This window comes from Bidens hawaiensis, unplaced genomic scaffold (genome assembly GCF_021521415.1).
Source record: "Bidens hawaiensis isolate Kalapana, Puna unplaced genomic scaffold, B.hawaiensis_p1.1 tig00034419_1, whole genome shotgun sequence".
Classification (NCBI taxonomy): Eukaryota; Viridiplantae; Streptophyta; class Magnoliopsida; order Asterales; family Asteraceae; genus Bidens; species Bidens hawaiensis.
In genome coordinates this window covers 129,119-148,785 of record NW_027505320.1, presented here as the reverse complement: position 1 = coordinate 148,785, position 19,667 = coordinate 129,119, and the positions used below count along the sequence as shown (strand labels likewise).

The 19,667-nt window shown below is 38.7% G+C and overlaps 2 protein-coding genes across 2 annotated transcripts; one reads left to right on the top strand and one right to left on the bottom strand.

Annotated features, from left to right (window-relative positions):
• Positions 1-687: 687 nt before the first annotated feature.
• LOC143612353 (uncharacterized) lies at positions 688-1,674 on the bottom strand. The gene has a single exon (XM_077086360.1). The coding sequence runs from the start codon at positions 1,672-1,674 to the stop codon at positions 688-690; it is 987 nt and encodes a 328-aa protein (XP_076942475.1).
• Positions 1,675-10,746: 9,072 nt separating this feature from the next.
• On the top strand, positions 10,747-18,582 carry LOC143612345 (protein EXECUTER 2, chloroplastic-like). Its single transcript, XM_077086352.1, has 11 exons — positions 10,747-11,037; positions 12,003-12,119; positions 12,195-12,260; positions 13,112-13,218; positions 13,323-13,404; positions 14,228-14,899; positions 16,170-16,296; positions 16,427-16,578; positions 16,783-16,857; positions 17,138-17,230; positions 17,872-18,582. Exons 1-11 carry the CDS (start codon positions 10,759-10,761, stop codon positions 17,971-17,973), a joined length of 1,872 nt encoding a protein of 623 aa, XP_076942467.1. The 5' UTR covers positions 10,747-10,758; the 3' UTR covers positions 17,974-18,582.
• Positions 18,583-19,667: the final 1,085 nt, after the last annotated feature.

The following is a 19,667-nucleotide window of genomic DNA, read 5'->3' as shown; positions in this document are numbered from 1 at the left end:
AGTAAACTGAACACTAACATTCAAACTACAACTAGTTGACCAATCAAACGAACACCAATGAACATGATTTTAAAGTATGTTATACTAGACATACCTAGGAAGACTTTGGTGCAAAAACCTCAATCAAAACAGTCCCGGAAAGGTTAGAATTGACAGCCACCTGGTAAGCCTACAACACGAAATTTAACGATCAATACACGTGATATAATGATAAATTAAGGTGTAAAATACTTGGGGAAACATATAATTAACCTTTAATTGAAGTTTTAGACCTTAAACTTGGCTGCACAAAAGAAAATCATGGGGGGGTGGGGAGGGGGCTGCACCAAGCCGATCGGACTGCAATGGGGGCTAGGGTTTAGGTTTTTTTTTATGATATCATAAAACATGTTACACTCCAGCCCTTCTAATTTGAGGGATATGGCAACTTGAAAGGAAAGTTTGAATGATTTAATGTACCGGGATAACGAGAAAGTTTCCGAGAAATGTCGGTTAAATCTCGAGAAATATACATACTTTACAAGCTTAAATCTTTAAACCGAAAATTAACGGGCGTTACAAATACTCGGCATATATTATCTTGGCTACAACCATCCTTGGGCCTGCATGTAGGTCACATATGCCTTCATGGATTTCTTGTGGACGCTAGCTTGCTCATAGCATCCGCGGGTCGATTCTCACTTGTCTTTATGTGCACGACTTTGCAAGAAGTGAACTGTTGCATGAGGTCTTTTGCTTGAGACAGATACGAGGCCATTGTGTCATTTTTGCCTCGTAAGACCCTGAAACTTGGCTTGCTATGAGCATTGAATCGACCCGTGCTTCCAGGAATTTGACACCCAACTTTTTTGCGATCCACAGACCGGCCATGAAAGCTTCATATTCTGCCTCATTGTTGGTACTTTTAAAGTTCAGCATGATGGCATAGGTGAATTCTTGGCCGTCTGGGTTGACCAATTTTAAGCCTGTGCCGGAACCTTCCCCACTGGATGCTCCATCTGTAAATAAGATCCATTTTTTACTTTCATTAGTTGGGGTTGGGGGTTGTTGTTCGTTTAGGCATTCTTGGACTTTATCATCTGGTATCTCTGTTAGGAAATCTGCTAAAACTTGCCCCTTTATCGCGGGTCTGGGTTGTACTCTATGGAGTGTTCCCCTAGTTCGATTGCCCATTTGGCCAATCTCCCAGATAGTTTGGGTTTTGCCAACACGCCTTTTATCTTGTAGTCTGTTAGCACGATGACGGGATGTCCCTGGAAGTAATGCTTCAGCCTTCTTGCCGCATACTAACGCGAGAACCAGTTTTTCCAGCATCGAGTATCTAGTTTCAGCGTCCGCCAAGGTTCTGCTGACATAGTATATCTGTGTTTGTACTGTCTTCCTGTCTGTTAGGAGAACTGCTCCTATGTTGATGTCGGACGCGGATAGGTACAGCGTGAGAGGCTCTCCTTCTTGAGGTGCAGTTAATGTTGGAAGTTCCATGAGACACTTCTTTACTTCGAGGAAGGCTTGTTCTGCTTCTGGTGTCCATTTGAAATGTGCCTTTTTCAGGCAATTCCATAGTGTGGACACGAAAGGATAGGATTTGGCTGCATGGTTTGCAAGGAACCTATTCAAGGCAACCAGCCTTCCGTTCAATGTATGGACTTCTTTTAACGAGGATGGGGAAGGCATTCGAGCAATTTCCTGAACTTTGTCTGGGTTTGCCTTGAATCCATCTCCCGTCACAATCACTCTCAAAAACTTCCCTTCCTCCATTCCGAAGGATTTAACTTCATGTTGATTTTTCGCAACGTGGAAAAGACGTCTTCAATGTCTCTCAGCATTTGATCTTCGTCAATGCTTTTTATGACCAAATCATCCATGTAAACTTCAAGGTTCTTTTCGATTTGATTTCGGAATGTGTTGTCCATCAGACACTGATACGTGGCACCCGCGTTCTTCAAACCAAATGGTATCAGTTTATAACAAAATGTGCCTTGGTCGGTACGGAAAGCGGTTTTGTCTTCGTCGCGGGCTGCCATCCGTATCTGGTGATACCCTTTGTAAACATCTAGGAAACACTTGAACTTGAAAGGGGCTACCGCGTCTACTTTGAGGTCAATTTCTGGAAGCGGGTAACAATCCTTTGGACAAGCTTTATTTAAATCTTTGAAATCAATACACATCTGCCATGAACCATTACTTTTAGGGACCATCACTGGGTTAGCAACCCACGTTTGGTATTGGATTTCGCGGATGATCCCAGCACGCAGCAGGTCTTGCACCTGCTCGTTCATGGCTTTTATTTGCTCAGGTCCCATCTTCCTTTTCTTTTGAACGATCGGTGTATACGCCGGATTGACCCGCAACCGATGTTCTGAAATTTCCCGCGGAACGCCTGTCATATCCGAAGGCTTCCAGGCAAAGATATCGACGTTCTTGATCAACAATTGTTTCAAAAAGACCCATACTATTTCCGAGATGGTTGCTCCGATAATAACGGTCTGTTCTAGGTATTTCGGGTTGACAACACATTTCTCAGGCTTTGTTCGCACTGTCTTTTTGGGGACCTTCGCAGGTTTCGAACCTTCTGTTGCATAACAATATTTGTTGACTCGGATAATGGCTATCCCTGTTCGCGTGGGCACTCCCACCGCGCCGTGTGCTGTGGAAGGGTTGGCGTTGAAATCACCAATTGCCTCCCGCCTTAAGATTATGTCATATTTGGATCTCGCGGGTAGGACGAGGAACTTAACATCCTCGGTCCTCGTATAAATTCCGTCACTTAGCGTAACTGGGAATGTTATGACCCCCTTGGGGTGCATAGCTTCATACCCAAACCCGGAGACTGGGGCATGCACATGCTTCAACTTTGCTTTATCTTCATCGTCCAGCTGCTCGAAACATTATTCGTACATTATGTCGAATGTGCTTCCTGTGTCGAAGAAGACATACTGTGACCGATAATGACCGAATAGAGCTGTGACGATTAGAGGTTGCTTCATGCATGGGACTCCTTTCATTCTTAGAAAAATTACAGGCTCGCTTTTCCATTCATCTTCGTCCGCCTCCATCCGCTTAAACTTCCGAGTAGGCCCCCCTTGGATCATGTGCACGTTTAAATCTTTGATCTGCTTTCGCGGGGGACCATTGTCTGCGAGAGTTGTGTTCTTTAGTGGACCCTGTCGCACGTTTTTGAGTAGGTGGTCAAGCTTTCTGGACTTTATGGCGGATTCGATCTCATTCTTTAAGCTTATGCACTCGTTTCTGTCATGTCCAATATCTTCGTGGAACATGCAGTGCTTGTTTGGATTCAGGTTCACTCACTTAATCTGTAGTTGAGGTTTCTTGAATTCGATGTTTTCTGTTTTCTTCAAAGGGGTCTAATGTTGTCGTTCAGACTTGCCCGTTGTCCTATCTTTTTGTTTCTACCCGATCAGTGATCTGGCATCAAACTGCTTGGAAGAGCTTTCCGGGGGTTGAATCCTCGACCAAATTGACCTTTTTCTATTTCTTTTTTGACTGAGTGTTCCGAGGTTCAGATTTTGCATGCTGCTTCAGTGTCTCCCGCCCCAATAACTTTTCTGTGGCTGCAAAGACCTTGGCCGCGGACATGATTCCGTCCCGGCCTGTCAAACATCTAACCATCTCTGGGCTCTTTGCGTTTACTCGGAATGCTACCCTCAGCATATCTTCACTGATTCCACCAATATTCAAGCTCTCGTTGTTGAATCTGGTGATGAAGCTTTCCAGTGATTCGTAATCTTGGCGGACAACACTCATAATCTCTGAGGGGTCACGAGTATGCTTACACTGCTGGCTAAAATGCTGTGAGAATTTCGCCACTAGGTCGTCCCAGCTTTTAATTTGACCGTTTGGTAACTTTTCAAACCATTCTCTGGCTGCTCCCATCAGTGTTAATGCAAACATGTGACACCAATATGGCAGTGTCCATTCGCTTACTCCGCCAACTGTTGTGAAGTTCAGCAAATGGTCGCTCGGATTCGTCATCCCATTGTATTTTCCCAAATTGCTCGGAATTTTGATATTTGTAAGGAAAGGAGTAGTGGCTATTCACGGAATGAACTTTGACTTCTCCTCGAAAGCAGCGGGACGGTATGGCTTGGTGAAGTCCTCTTCTGCATCCCTGAAGTATTCAGCATGCTTCACTAACGGCTTGGGGCGGCTAGAGGTTTCCCTGCCATAATCCCAACTGTCGTCTCTCGCGTAACCCTCTTCTTGCTGAAACACCTCTTTCTGTTGAGTGTCTCGTGGGGTTTTATGAGATAGGGTACGTTGAGTATGGTGAATTCTCTCGCGGCTTTTTGCAAGCGACCGACCGGTTGACCGAGAGTTGTCTTCCAACTCTAGATCCTGAGTGTGCCAGAACACTGGTGGTGGTGACAGAGATGGCGAGTCATATGTCAGTGTTCTGGCTTGTACCTGATCTCGTCTTATTCTTCGCTCATACTCCTCTTTCAACCGTTGTTTCTCTTGTTGGTACACTCTTCAGGGGTGAGAACGTTTTTTCCAGATCTGGTCTGGTCAATTCTTGTTTCATCCCCATCATGTCTAGGAAATTCTCCGGCTCTGTCTTCCAGAGCCGGAGTGTGAGTGGTCAGTTGGATCTCAGTGACCTTGTGCCTTGGGAATTCTCCGGCCCTGTCTTCCAGGATCAGAGTTCAGGTGTTCCTGCGAGGTGCAAAGTATTCAAATCTTGGAACTTCTCCGGTCTTATTTTCGAAAACCGGAGTTCTAGTGCTCCGGCGAAGGTCGTCCGACACCTGTCCTTCGTGGACTGTATCGTCCAGAATTTCAGTACGATGGGACCTTGCCGGAGCATCAGAAGGCTGTTGGTTCTGACTCATCTTCAGGTCACAGTGAATCGAAAAAACCGTAAAAAACCGTGTATCTAGCTAAAACCGGATGGCATCAATGAAGAAACACTAAGTCGAACTGGATATTTCCCCATATGTGAGTAAACTGAAGTTTTATGAGAACAGATCCAAGCTAGTTCCTGCAAAACAGAACACCGTTGAGTCTCGTTACGGGAAGGACAGAGTGGGGGGTCTTCCCATAACCACCCTCCGGCGTGAGAATCAGTACTGTATTCTGATAGGAAATAATACGAGTACCTATATATTGCGTAAGGCTTGAGAGTGTGAATGAATACCTTGAAGAGATGATCTTCGTATTTATAGCCGAAGGTGGAGGGAAGGTGATTGGTAGATTTGTCACTATCGAGTTATTTCCTCTTCTCCTGAATGGACACGTGTCGAGCCTTGGTTGGATGTGACAACCTGGATCCGTTTATGGGGTAGCCATTATCTGTGCCCATCGTGGGATGGCCATTACGTGTCCAGGTGTCACCTTTCCATTGGTCGATGTCGCTATCAGGAGGTATTGAGGGAATCTTCTAGGAATAGTTTGTTACAACTGCTCTTCCATATCACGTAGGGATCATGTGCGTGATGAGTCCCTTGTTGCTTGTGGGTTCCTCCCGTGGATATTCATTGGTAATCCGTGGGTTATAGTTGGAGGTCCGCGAAGCATGTCTTGGGGTGTGGGTGGCCTTACCTGCTCACGTGTTCCTTGCGCGGATGCCTCTTTGGCAATCCGCGGGTTAGATTAAGGGATCCGTGGGTGGCGGATGTCTTTTGACGATCCGCGGGTCGGATAAGGGATCCGTGGGTAACTTTGCTACCCTCCCTCTATACATTAGAAGCACAACGTGCAATAACGAAGTCAAGTAAAAAAATAAAATATGTAAAAGTTCTTAAACGTGAAAGAAATACCAAGTCAATAAACCTTTAAGGTAAACCTAAGTAATTTTTTTACATAGAGGTTAGCATGAACCGGGTCTTACCCGTTAAACCTGAACCGATCAAACCTGTTTAGAATGTAATATGTACGGTTACTAAATCCTACAAAACCAAAACCAAGTGTTAACAATTGGATTGATTTCATGGTATAGTCTTTGTCATTAACTAGATGCAGGTTAGTTTTTTCGGATAAAGCTTGTTTGATAGCCTACATTTCACATTATATATGCTATGCTAACATGTTTATTTTCGTTCTATTTAAACATAGATTAAAACGTATAAATCCGTAGAAGATAAACTTAGGGGGTGTTTGGTAGAGGGAATTGAGGGGTGAGAAATGGAATTGGAAAGAATTCTCTTGTTTGTTTATGAAAGAAAGAGGTGAGAAATGGAAATAAACCATTTCCATTTCTCTGATTTTGTTTCTCTAAAAAAAGTGGAGAATTGGATTTCTAGGGTTTCATTTCCCAGCCTCACTCTCTCACGCCTCTCCCTGCTGTTCGATCTACAGCAGCAAACTCACGCCTCTCCCTGCTGTTCGATTGACTTGCAGCCTCTAATCACCCACAAATCATCTCCAATCCAAGAACCGAGTTCGTATTCGCGATCCTTGCTTCGATTCCAACGATCCTAGGTATGAAACTTTCATTTTTTCGACTTTCTTATGCTCGACCAGACCTAAACCTCGATCCAAACTCAGCTGCTGATGTCGATTGTTATCGTGGGATGTTTGTATGTTGTTGGTAATCGATTTAGATATGTTAGATTTCAATGGTTTATGTTTAATTCGACTCTTGATGAAATCTTTGGTGCCCTAGATGTCTAGGTTGGGAATTGAACATTATATGGTATGAAATTGATGAGTTTGAATCATGAATTTTATGTTAGAATGATATTTAGATGCTAGGTTGAATGTTGGAACCGATAAATTGAATGTTTACATGAGTTGCTTGAATGCTGTTGCTGATGAAATCTGTAATGCTGTTTTGTTCAAACAATATTTTGATCATAACAGATGCAAATTGATCGTTTCTTGAGTCTAACATTAAGTTCAAAGAGTCTAGTTTCAAACCCCACTGGTTTCGTAATTTTTAGAGAAGTTTTGATTACCCAAACGTGAAAAATAAAACCGAAGGTCAAATCTGTTTTTGACTGACAGATTTTAGGTCCACTTCTAAAGAGCATAACTCTCTTGTTTTTGAAGTTTTAGACTTCATTCCTCTTTCTAATGAACATTTTAAGTGTCTAGAATATTTCCCAATTGGCCTTGTATGCAAATCCTGAGTAGTCAATTTTTGAGAAATTTTGACATTTACAAACTCTGAATAGTAAGTTTTAGATACCTTTGATAATTAGCTTTTTAGTTGAAAACCTTATGCATACTTTAAAAATTTGAGAAAAATATATAAACACCTAGAGATGTTGAAGTTTCTGTGAAAATATTTTCATAATTTATTTCAATTGTTTTGTTGATAAATAAATCTATATTTACAAACTCAAATCTGACCAAAAAACTCAGATTTCTACATATCAACAAATCATCACTTTTTACACCATTTTTATCTAGAAATTGACTTGTAACTCACATGGAAACCTTAGGGATCTTATATAACATTGACTTGTAACTCACATGGAAACTTGGATGTTCAATTTCATCCGAAATAACATATATATTGATGTAAACATTGGCAATTAAACAACATTCAGCAAGTCAATGAATAAAGTAGCCTGTAATCATTTTTCTTGCTTTCATGATCACTTTGTTGCTAATATTTGGATTATATTTTGGAGTTATTTGCTTTTCTTGAATTTTCTTATATTTTTATGTGTAGATGGCAAGATCACCTTCCAGACAAAGAATAGTTGCCCGTAGGTGCATTTTATGTCATTTATGTTACGATTCGTTGGTGGATGTTGTGTACTTATCATTTGCGTCGGTCGATTGAGTCAATGACTTTACGTACAAAATATTTAATGAGTTACCATAATAGGCGTGAAAACATGGTGAGGATGGTTTATGAAAGTGATGTTACGAGTGTTGTTAACATAAGAATGAATATACATGCATTTACAACACTTTGTGATATGCTAGAAACTAGAGGGGGACTAAAGAATAGTAAAAACATGCTAGTCGATGAGCAAGTTGCTATGTTTTTACATACCCTTGCTCATAATGCAAAGAATAGGATACTAGTCAACAGATTTCATCGGTCCGGGGAAACTGTAAGTCGGTATTTCAAGTTAGTCTTAAATGCTATATGTCGATTACACAAAGAACTCTACAAGTCACCCGTGCCAGTGCCAGATAATGAAACTGATGAAAGATGGAAATGGTTTAAGGTTATTCAAACACATTTTTTATTAAAGATATTTTTTGCTAACATAAATTAGTAAGTAATGTTTTCTTTTAACTCAAGGTTGCTTAGGAGCATTAGATGGAACATACATTAAAGTTAAAGTCCCTGCTATTGATAGAAAACCTTATAGGACAAGAAAAGGGCAGATTTGTACTAACGTACTCGGAGTATGTACGAGAGACCTTTTATTTACGTATGTCTTAGCGGGATGGGAGGGTTTTGCAGCTGATAGTAGAGTTTTGCGTGATGCAATCAATAGACCCAATGGTCTTAAAATAACTCCGGGTATGTGATAGTCAATTTTCAAAGAATATACATAGATTTAAGTATGATAATTAACATAGAGTTTATGGTTAATTGTAGGAACATACTACCTTTGTGATGTCGGTTATACAAATGGTGAAGGATTTTTAACTCCATATCGAGGTCAACGTTATCATCTTAAAAATTGGTCTCGTCCTCCCACGAATGCTAAGGAGTTCTTTAATATGAGACATTCATCGGGCAGGAATGTTATAGAAAGATGTTTCGGAATGATTAAAGATAGATGGGCTATTTTGCGTGATAACTCATATCATCCCATAGAGTCCATGCCACGTATCATAATTGCTTGTTGTTTATTGCACAATTTCATACGAACAACAATGAGTGAAGACCCTCTTGATAACGAAATCCCAGTAAATCACACACAACCTGCAAATGACCATGACAATGTTATTTCTATGATCGAGCCCTCACAAGAATGGACCGATCGTAGAGACCTTCTTGCTAATGAAATGTTTAATAGTTGGACTGCGATGCGTGCGCAGCGTGCCAACAATGTTTCTTAATTATGTTTGACAGTTATGTATTTTTTATTTGTAGAACCAATGATGTTTCTTATTAATGTTTATTTATGCACTTTATTTGTTTCTTATTAATGTTTCTTGTTATATTTGTATTTGTAGTTACATGAATTATGATTTTTAATTGTATAATTATGCATTTGTACGTAGACATGGCAGATTCAAATATAGTGAGAGGAGTTACTCGGAGCAAGCATACCTGGACAAATGATGAAGATGCAAAGCTAATTGATGCATTAATGGAAATACATGCATCCGGAAAGTATGCTGGTGCTGACAATGGATTCAAACCAGGTTATTTAAATGGTGTTCAACAATTGCTAGATGTAAGTCTTCCTAACTCTGGCCTCAAAGCAGAACCACATATAAAGTCTAGGATGAAGACATGGAAGACACACTTTAGCATTGTATATGATATGGTGCATACAAGTGGGTTTGGTTGGGATGAACAAAAATGTTGTATTATTGCCGATGATAGTGTTTGGAATGAATACATGAAGGTATATTCTAAAAAATATATTTTTTAAATTTTAAAATTTTAGTCTAATTTATTTGTAATTGTCTTGTAGTCTCACAAAGGTGCTGTGAATTTTCGTGACAAGTCATTTCCTTTCTATGACAAATTGTGTACCATATTCGGTAAGGATAGAGTTACTGGTAGTAAAGCAGTTGACCTTGGAGAAGAAGATGTTGTTCAAGAGACGCAAAAAAGCTCACCTGTTGATATTGAAGACTTTGATTTTGTTGATGAAGCCGATCCAAATGTTGATAGATCTGAAGGACAAACAGGAAGTGTAACAAGCAAGCGCAAAAGAGGTAGAAGCACGGATGCAGATGAGATATATCGAGAGTCTTGCAAAGATATCAAGGAAGTTTTGCTTCGATTTGGGGAGATGATGGGTGAACAACTTAGCAAAGAAGGTATGGAGGCTCGTGAAATCTATGAAAAGGTTAGTGATGAGTTGAAAGCTTTACCAGGTATCACTACGAAAAAACGGTTCAAAGCAGCTCATTTGATTGGTAAAGATGTGGATCTCAGACGTCTTTTCTTGCATTGACAATAGAAGAGAAAATTGAGATGGTCGAGTTGTATACCGATGGTTCAATGGGATAGTTGTGTATGGTTGAAGTATGTTTTGTATGTGAATTGGTTTTAACTATGGTTGATGTTTTTTGCTTAAAAACTATGTTTTGTATGTGAATTGGTTTGATCAATGCATATTTTGGTTGGAATTTATGCATCTTTTTATATGTTTTTTATTTTTTAATAAATATTTGTTATGAAAAAAATACTTGTGCTAATGATAAAGTTGATATAATTCTCTGTTTATTTCCTATGTACCAAACAAGAGAAATGATTCTCAGCTATATTTCTCTACTGAAATCTCTATACTACCAAACAGAACAGTCAATTCTCATTCTCCAGACCAATTCCCTTTCTCTACAATTCCATTTCTCTATTCCATTTCTCTACAATTCCATTCTCTGTACCAAACACCCCCTTGTAATCGAATTCGATATGGGATTAGTGGTATAATAAGGTGGACCCCACCTCGGTCCCATTCATTTTGTCACACTCTCCATATGTTAATAAAAATCCGACCTTGAGATATTATTATTATTATTATTATTATTATTATTATCCCTCCGGCGATTTTATCCACAACTCCCACTGTCCACAAACCCTAGAAACCCTTCTTCTTCTTCTTCTTCTTCTTCTTCAACTGCACACTCATTCAATTCAATTGAATCATGGCGCTTGCCAACGCTTATTGGACTACTGGAACAACTTCAATCCCCAACATCCCCCAAATCAGACCTATTTTGTCTTCCTCTTTGGCCAGGAAAACCTACAATTTTAAATTCGTATCAGCCTCCGGTAATTATATCAAAACGTCGTCGCCGGTTAATTCCGGTTGCCGTTGCACCAACAATGGCGATCACGCCACGTCATCTGATTGGGATTGGAACCGCTGGACTCGTCATTTTTCTGAAGTTGAGCTGGCTGAACGCTCTGTGTCTCTTCTTCAGGTACTTTGATATGTATGCAATTGATTTCGCCGATATATTTCGGTTATAGGCCCCTGGTTAAATATCCATCATAATATCGGCGATAGTGACTGCTATTGGACCGATATATCACAGGTTTTCCCTATATCAGTGTTTTAAGTGTTAATTGTCAACTGTCATTGTTTAATGTTAGTGTCTTAAGTCTTAATGAGTTCCTACTTGCTACAATTGTGATACCAGTGTTTCGGCAGTTGATGGTGAAGTTGTTTATTGTTGTTAGGGATATGATTATTGCGCATGGTTAGGATTTTGGAAATTAGAAGTTTATAGCACACTGTGATTTACCTCTCTTGTTCTTTTGTTAATCCAGTCTAATAATATTGTGAATTAGAGTTGCACATCAAAACCGGTAACCGAACCGGAACCGAGACCTTACTTGAAACCATAATTAACTGCCGATTTGGGATCAGTTTATAGTTTTGAAGCAGGAATTGGTTTGGAACCATGCTCAGGAACCAGTTTCAAAAAGCGTGAGGCACAAAAGCACACCACCTGTTGTACACGTGGCGCAATAATTTATTTAAATTTTGATAAGCTTTATATGATTTAGTATCTAAATAACATTTATGTACAGCCTGAAAAGTTATATGTACGATGTCTTCATGCACAAAACCTTCCCTGTGCGAAAGGCGCGCTTGATGCCTCCGTGTACCCTTTGAGCGTTGGGTGCTTTTTTTTAAAGCCAAGATACTAGCATAGAATAGCCAGGGGTGCACCAATGGCAGATGAATAAAGTTTCACTGTACATAAGTTTATGACATGTTTATAAGTATTAAGTGGATAAGATGAGAAACGGACGCATAGTGATCAACTCAGTGACTCATTTTAATAATTTAAACTTGGATTATTTATCGTGTACCTTGCACTAGATAAGTTGTTGTATACAGTATACTAGTTCATTTGTTTTAAGCAGTTGTGCTTTGTAGTTTCAACTTGAAGAAGCAATAGAGAGAGAGGATTTTGAGGAAGCTTCAAAGTTAAAAGTAGCTATAGAAGAAGCAAGTTCAAAGGATAGTGTTGCTGAGATTATGTCTGAATTGAAGGTCAGATCAGAGTTGACTTTGTAAGAAAGATATGAGTTTTTATAAATTGTAGGGCTCATGGTATATTTCTTGCAGAATGCGATACATGAAGAGCGTTATCATGAAGCTTCAAAGCTGTGCAAAAATACAGGGAGTGGGCTGGTAATATTATTGAATATGTTAACCTTTTTGACTTAGGTGTTGCTTGTTTTTGAAGACAAAAACTGTCTGCAATTTGATTTTATCTGATTTCATGTCTGCAACTGAAGATGTGGTCTGAAGGTCTGCAATCTGAAAATATAATACTGTTTGTTTTAAACTGGATATCGTATGCATAAATTGAAAATTAATTGCCTATCATACATATCACAGTAAATAGAATTTATTTAACGTGTAGACTACTAAAATAATTGGTGGTGGTGTACGACCTATGGAAGTGGGTGGTGGTGGACGATTGGTGGTAGACGATTGTGGTAGGCGGTGAATGGTGGTGGTGGTGATGGACGGTGGTGGTAGTGGACGGTGATGGTGGCCGACGGTGGGTGGTGGTGGTGATGGTGGTGGTGGGTAGTGGTGGTGGTGGACGGTGGGTGGTGGGTGGTGGTGGACGGTGGTGGTGGTTGATGGTAGGTGGTGGTGGTGATGGACGTGGGTGGTGGACAGTGGGTGTTGGTAGACGGTAGTGGACGATGGTTGTGGCCGACGGTGGGTGGTGGTGGTGGTCGGTGACGGTGGGTGGTGGTGGTGTTGGACATTGGGTGTTGATAGGATGTGAAGATGTGTGAAGAGGTGTGAAGAAGTTGAACAATATTTGTTTTTAAGACCATAAAAGCATTTTTCAGATCTTTTTCTTCTAAAAAAACAGTCACAGTCTTCAGAAGCTTATGTCTGCACGCCCGCAGACGTAAGCCCCTTGCAGATCTTTTAAGCAAAAACAAAGAACCTTAGACTTTGTGCAACTTCAAGTTTCAAGCTTTTTGACATTTTTGATTTATTTGATCTAATGTTTCCAGGTTGGTTGGTGGGTGGGTTACTCAAAAGATTCTGATGACCCGTTTGGAAGACTTGTACGCGTAACACCTGGTGTAGGCAGATTTATTGGCAAAAGTTACAACCCAAGGTATTGTATAAGGATTAAAAGGAGAACACCTTATTATTTTTGCATTTGGTTTACATAATAATATAATATTAACGGATATGAGTTGTGTTGTGTGTTTATTACAGACAGTTGGTTTCTGCATCTCCTAGAACTCCTTTGTTTGAAATTTTTGTGGTTAAAGAGTATGATGAAACATACACTATGCAGGTAACTTACTAATCATTGTTTTATCGTTTGATTTGAAAAAATGGGTCAATTGCGACCCCTTTACTAATAAATGGGTTAATTCGGATTATGTTTTAATTCTTAAGGTGAACATGTCGAGCCCAAAGTGTGTTTTCAATGCATATAAGCTACAAAATCTCTTTATTAAAATTTTACGTTGTGATTGTAATTGAATACTTTTTGTAACCATATTCAACACAAAATAATTTAACCTAGACCCTGATAGCCTTTGTAACCAAAGTGTCACGACAACATCCAAAGGTCACCCTTGGATTCTTAGGGGGGGCAAGGAAGAAGCTGCTATGTTAGTTGTAGCGCGCCTAAGAAAATAATTGTCGATCCGTTTTAATAAATTAAACAGGTCAGTATAGGTTATGTTTTATGTTTGACCATTAATCAAAAGAATTTAGTCACTAGAGGTTAGTATCTTGACCCTTCACTTGTAACCAGTTGATTGGGGTTATGTTTTGTATCTAGCCAGTCAAATGTGTAAAACAAGAAAAAAAGAAACTAAAAAGTAAATAAAACAGTCTGGTTGAAAGTGACAAAATGTATTTTTAAAACCTGCTAAATCGGTTTATTCACAAGTTCACTTTTTTTATTGTAATAATATATATACTTTTTGTGAGGAGATAATAGCATGTATGCTATGCACATCACGTAAATCAGGCGCTGCAAAGCATATAAAAGAAATATTGCATTTTTGACCCTTAATTTCTCACACAAAACCATAATTATTACTCTCTTTTCTTTTAACAGCATGCAAGCTTGCGTGCATTTAACAGACACCATTCATTATTTATAGGTGGTATTCATACAACGAGCTAAAACAAGCAACTTGAAAGCGACCATTCCATCAAATTCTTCATCCACAGAAGAAACATCATCAGCCGGTGAGGAGAATGCGTCTGTGATTGATGTGAAAGTTAATGAAGACAAACCTAACAAAAAGGATGAAAAAAGCATAAATTTTGAGGGAGCCACAGAGGACGGGGGGATAAATAGTGTGTTTAATTTTCTCAAAGAAAAAATTCCAGACTTAAAAATTAAGGTTATGAAAGTCGATGTTGAAAAGGTGATCGAGGATAACGATACTGTGAACCAACTGATTCAAGAAGATGATGAAAAGTCAACTTCAGACGAAGAATCTGAAGATGAAAACACTGAATTGGGATCAAATAATGATGAAACGGATGGAAAGAGTTTAGATATGAAACTTTTTGTTGGTGGTGTTTTACACAGTAGAGATGAGACACCTTCAAAAGATGAGTTTGTGCGTGTTCCTGCTGAAATTGAAGAAATGGAAAAGGACTCTTTTGTCCTTCATGTTCCTGTTAAGAGTCGCAATGATAATGACAGCGAGGAAAGCATTGCTTCCAAGGTCAAAATAGCTGCTATTGCTAGTCAAGGTGTTTCAGAATTGATGCCCCCTGATGTGGCGAAGGCGTTATGGAGTTCTGATAAAGTTTCTAGAAAGGTAAATATAAATAAAATTTTAATGAGCTTGTTAGTCAGTTTGTGCTTTTAAACACAAAAAAACTGCTTTTGGGTCGGCTGATACGACCCATTTTTTAAACAGGCCAACCTGAACACAGGCTGTATAAATATGGGTTAACTTGACCACGACCCGTTAAAAAGTGGGTTGGCTTATTAACCCGATTAAGTGTTTTAAAGAAGTTAATATTTTAGTTTCGACAACTTCCGGACACTCATGCCCGATCGTGAGACTGCCTGTTGGACGTCCGATGGCACTTTACTCCGACCTGAGCTATGCAACAACGAGAGCGCCCTTGATCCTTGCCGCCTTGGGCTTGTGTCCCAGCTTTGGTAGGAGTCCAAACAGCATTATCCATTTCGGGGAGAAAAGAAATGCTAAAATTAAAATTCAATATTTTGATATTTAATTTTTCATACAACTATTAACTTCTAGAAGTGAAACTAATTTCCTTTTAGAACCTTTTTATATACTCTTCACTTCGAACAATTTTATTTATTAGCTCGAACTATGCATTCTCCGGCCAATCGACCGTTGCCATTCGCTTGCAGAAATAGAATATATAACCTGCTAATATTAACTGCTCGCTAACCTAGTCACTAATCACGTATGCATGAACCTCTTAATGGAATGCTAACTAGTAGGACTCTTACTGTACTAAATCAAATTAATCAAATGGCATTAAATAAATAATGAGACATACATTTCTCCTCTAATATTATCATGACACACCATAGATTATAGGTTGCAAAATGGGAGGTTGGATTGGTAGAGTAACCGGAGAAATCTGTAATCTTTTTGTATGGGTTGACCCAAAATCAGTTGTCCAGAAGATGTAACTATTTTATGAGTATATTGTGCCTTGTTTATAACTATTTCATTATTTTGATAATAATAAGTATAAAAGTTTATGATCAAAATTATTCACGAGGTTTTATGTGTTAAAAATATACTTTGTGCAACTTTTGATCTGTTCCAACCATTTCTTCTTTAGCCACAATGACCCATTATAAGTAAAACATAAGCCAATGGCCAAAATCCGCCTCTAGGTTTTATCATGATTTATTGTTGTATTCATAAGGTTCTTGATATTGGGAACATAATTATTAAAAAGCTGTGATACATGTTAATTTTATGCAATAAATGCTCTTTTGCATATTAATCCCTGCACATGTAGATTCATAGATTTCAAATATTTATTCTTTTTTTATTACTAACAAACATAAGTGCGTTATTATATATATATATTTAGGTTTCAAGGGATGTTCGTGAAATTGTCAAGTTTGCGGTTAGTCAAGCAAAGAAGCGTGAAAAATTATCAGAATATACAAATTTTAGTCGGATCACTACATCCAAAGGGGATTTAGATCCATTTGACGGTTAGTCTCTTTTTGTGTCTGTGTTTCTGTTGTTTCAAGTTTTGATAATCAAACTACAACAGTTAGTCTCCTTTAATTCTGAAAGTTAACGTGTGAAGAGTTCTTTATTATGATGGCGGTTTCTTTATAGGCCTTTATGTTGGTGCGTTTGGCCCGTATGGAACTGAGGTGGTACTATTGAAGCGGAAATACGGTAACTGGAGCGGTGCTAACGATGTCGAATTTTTCGAGTATGTTGAAGCTGTGAAAGTGACAGGCGATCTTAATGTTCCTGCAGGCCAGGTTAGTTATGAATGGGTCAAACAGGTTGAAAGGCACCAGATTTTGTATTTAATACATACAATCTTTTAGTTCTTTTTTAATCAAAGGTCTAGGTCACTAGTGTTTTTGTAATCATATAATTTAATGCAATTATAAAATATAGCACGCACACACACATAATTATGGCAAGTCTAAATGTCTAACGTGATATATATTTATCGTTAGGTGACATTCCGTGCTAAAATCGCAAAAGCAGGCCATTTTTCAAACCGTGGAATGTATCCAGATGAACTGGGAGTGGTAATTGTGCATCTCTCTCTTCATTCTGTATTTTAAACTTTACATATAAGTTTAGTATAAAAGATGTTTTTATATTTAAAGTTGGTCAAACTGTTTATATAGTGCATAAAACCGCCTAACTCATTATCAAAGATGTTTTTGATGGTTTGAGTAATGTAGTTTTGTAATAAAATGTGACACCGTTTTTTTTTGTTGAAAACGGATGAAAAGTGTTATGGGTCAGTCCGATCCATTTTGGCCCATTTGACACAGTTTCTAATTTAATGACTTGTTTTGTTAGGTTGCGAGTTACAAAGGTCAAGGTAGGATCGCAGAATTTGGTTTCAAAAATCCAAAGTGGGTTGAGGGTGAACTTCTACAACTTAATGGCAAGGTAATAATACTAATATTATTTAAACATGCACATTATTATTATTATTATTATTATTATTATAAAATGATGTCTTTTAATCATAATTATTAACAAATATTATTACTTAATTATTTTTATCAAAAAAGAACAAAAGATTGTTTCCAGGTCAATCCTGCTCCTGCCACCTCTTATAATAGCTTGTAAATGAGCCGAACGAACACGAACGGAGCATATTCGTTTAACTTTAACCAAACAAACGGTCATACATGGACAATTAAATTTGCAGGGTTTTCTTGTTCATGTTCTTTCGTTAAGAAAATGAGCATGTTTGTATTTGTTCGTTAACAATATAAACGAACGGTCCACAAATGTAAACAAACAAACATAACTGAACATAGATGAACGAACATAACTGAGCTAAAGCTAGTTAAAAGTAAAACGAAGAAGAATGTATTGGCTTAAAAGTTATTAAGGAGCGTAAACTAGAGAAGGAACGCGTGAAAACAAAAGTTCATGAACATAAATGAACAAATTAGACGTATGTTAATGTTCGTTCATTTAATTAAATGAAATGAACAATGCATTTGTTCATCTCCGTTCATTAATTAAATAAGCGAACATACACGAATTCGTTTACTTTCTAATTGGTGTACTTTTTACAGGGTATGGGCCCCTATATCAAAGGTGCAGACCTCGGTTTCCTTTATGTTGTCCCCGAACAAAGCTTTCTCGTGCTATTCAACCGTTTGAGACTGCCTGAATAATAATTGCGAGCAGCCTGCCACACTGCAAGATTTTGATGAGTCGATCGGTCCCGACAGCCATGTAACTACCAAAATTTCTTCACTTTCTTCTAGTTATACATGTTAGCAATATTATATAATAACAAACATAATTTCATATAGAGAATGATCACCATGGCCCTGAAAGATGATTACTTGAAGCTACATATGTGTTAAAATATAATCAATGTTGCATTATTAGAGGTTCAGTAATGTTTTTTTTAATTATTTTATTATTATTTAATTGGCATATTGTTCATACTGCTTTGAATTCAGTTGGTGTTTGTGTGCATGATTTTGCTTTATAGGGTTAAAAAGCATTAAAGCTAAAGGGGCAGGTTTTGTTGAACAAAGGAGCTTTATAATAAAGTAGAATTAGTGGGTGCTGATGCTATCTTTATTTGACAGTTCAATAACAAATTCTGGTTTGTTTTGATGATAGCTTTTGGACCATGACATAAGCTTGAATGTGCCATTTTTCACAATATTTTCCTAAAATTAGGATTGATTTGTGTTATACTTGTCTTAAAACGGTAAAATCCAACGGAACCGTCTAGACAACTGGTAGCTTTAATACCACTATTAAACCATTTTCATTTGGACGAAGCGGTTACGGTTAGAGGTGGACAACAAAACCGGTTCCTGGAACCGGTTCGGCGGAACCGAACCGGTTCCTACCCGTTTTTCGTAGGAACCGGTTCGGTTCCGTTTCAACCCGACGATCCGGGACCGGTTTGACATGTTTGGAGGTGGACCGGGTAGGAACCGGAACCGAACCGGAACCGGTTCGACCGGAACCGGTTCCGAACCGGTTATAACCGTTGGAGTGGTTCTAGCCGTTGGGAAACGGTTTTATGGCCGTTTTTTGACCGTTGGGGTCAAAAATGGCCGTTTTTTTGGCTCCCCAAACACCCCACTACTAGTATAAATAGGTATTTAGTGTAATGGGTTCATCACAACACTCAAAACGCAAACCCGAACGCAAAAAATTACAAAAAAAACGCTATTACAACGTTCTGAGTTCTCTAATCTCTTGTTTTCTCTTCTTCTATATTCATATTTGTTGTTATGGCTGCCTCACAATCATCGGTTGGTCAAGGTTCCACCGCCGGACCAAGTTTCGTTCGTATTGTACCTCATAATCGTAATCAAGAGATTTGGTGCAATTGGGATTTGGTTGAATTGAGTGACCATTCATTGAAGGCTCGGTGCAAGTTTTGTGGGATTTATTTAAACCCACTTTCGAATTCAAATTTGAAGAAACACATCGAAAGACCGTATTGCAGGGCGTTGAAACAGAACGTCGAGTCGCAACAAACGCAAATGGATAGTGAAGGCGGAATATTTACATACCAAATTGATCGAGTTCAAGATCGTATGGCGAAGTTTGTGATTCAAGAAGCTTTGCCGTTTAGCCACTTCGACAACCCTCGCTTAACCGCCATGATTCGAGATACGCTTCAACCACAATACACTCACGTAAGTCGTCATACTCTTAAACGTTATTGTTTAAAATTGTGGAAGAAGGCCAAAGAGGTACTAATTGCATATTTTGAAAATATAAATACGGGAATAAACTTAACTACTGATGTTTGGTCGGCTCCACATGGTCTACCCGAATCTTATCTTTGTGTCACCGCTCATTGGGTAGACCCGTCATCGTGGGAAATGATGAA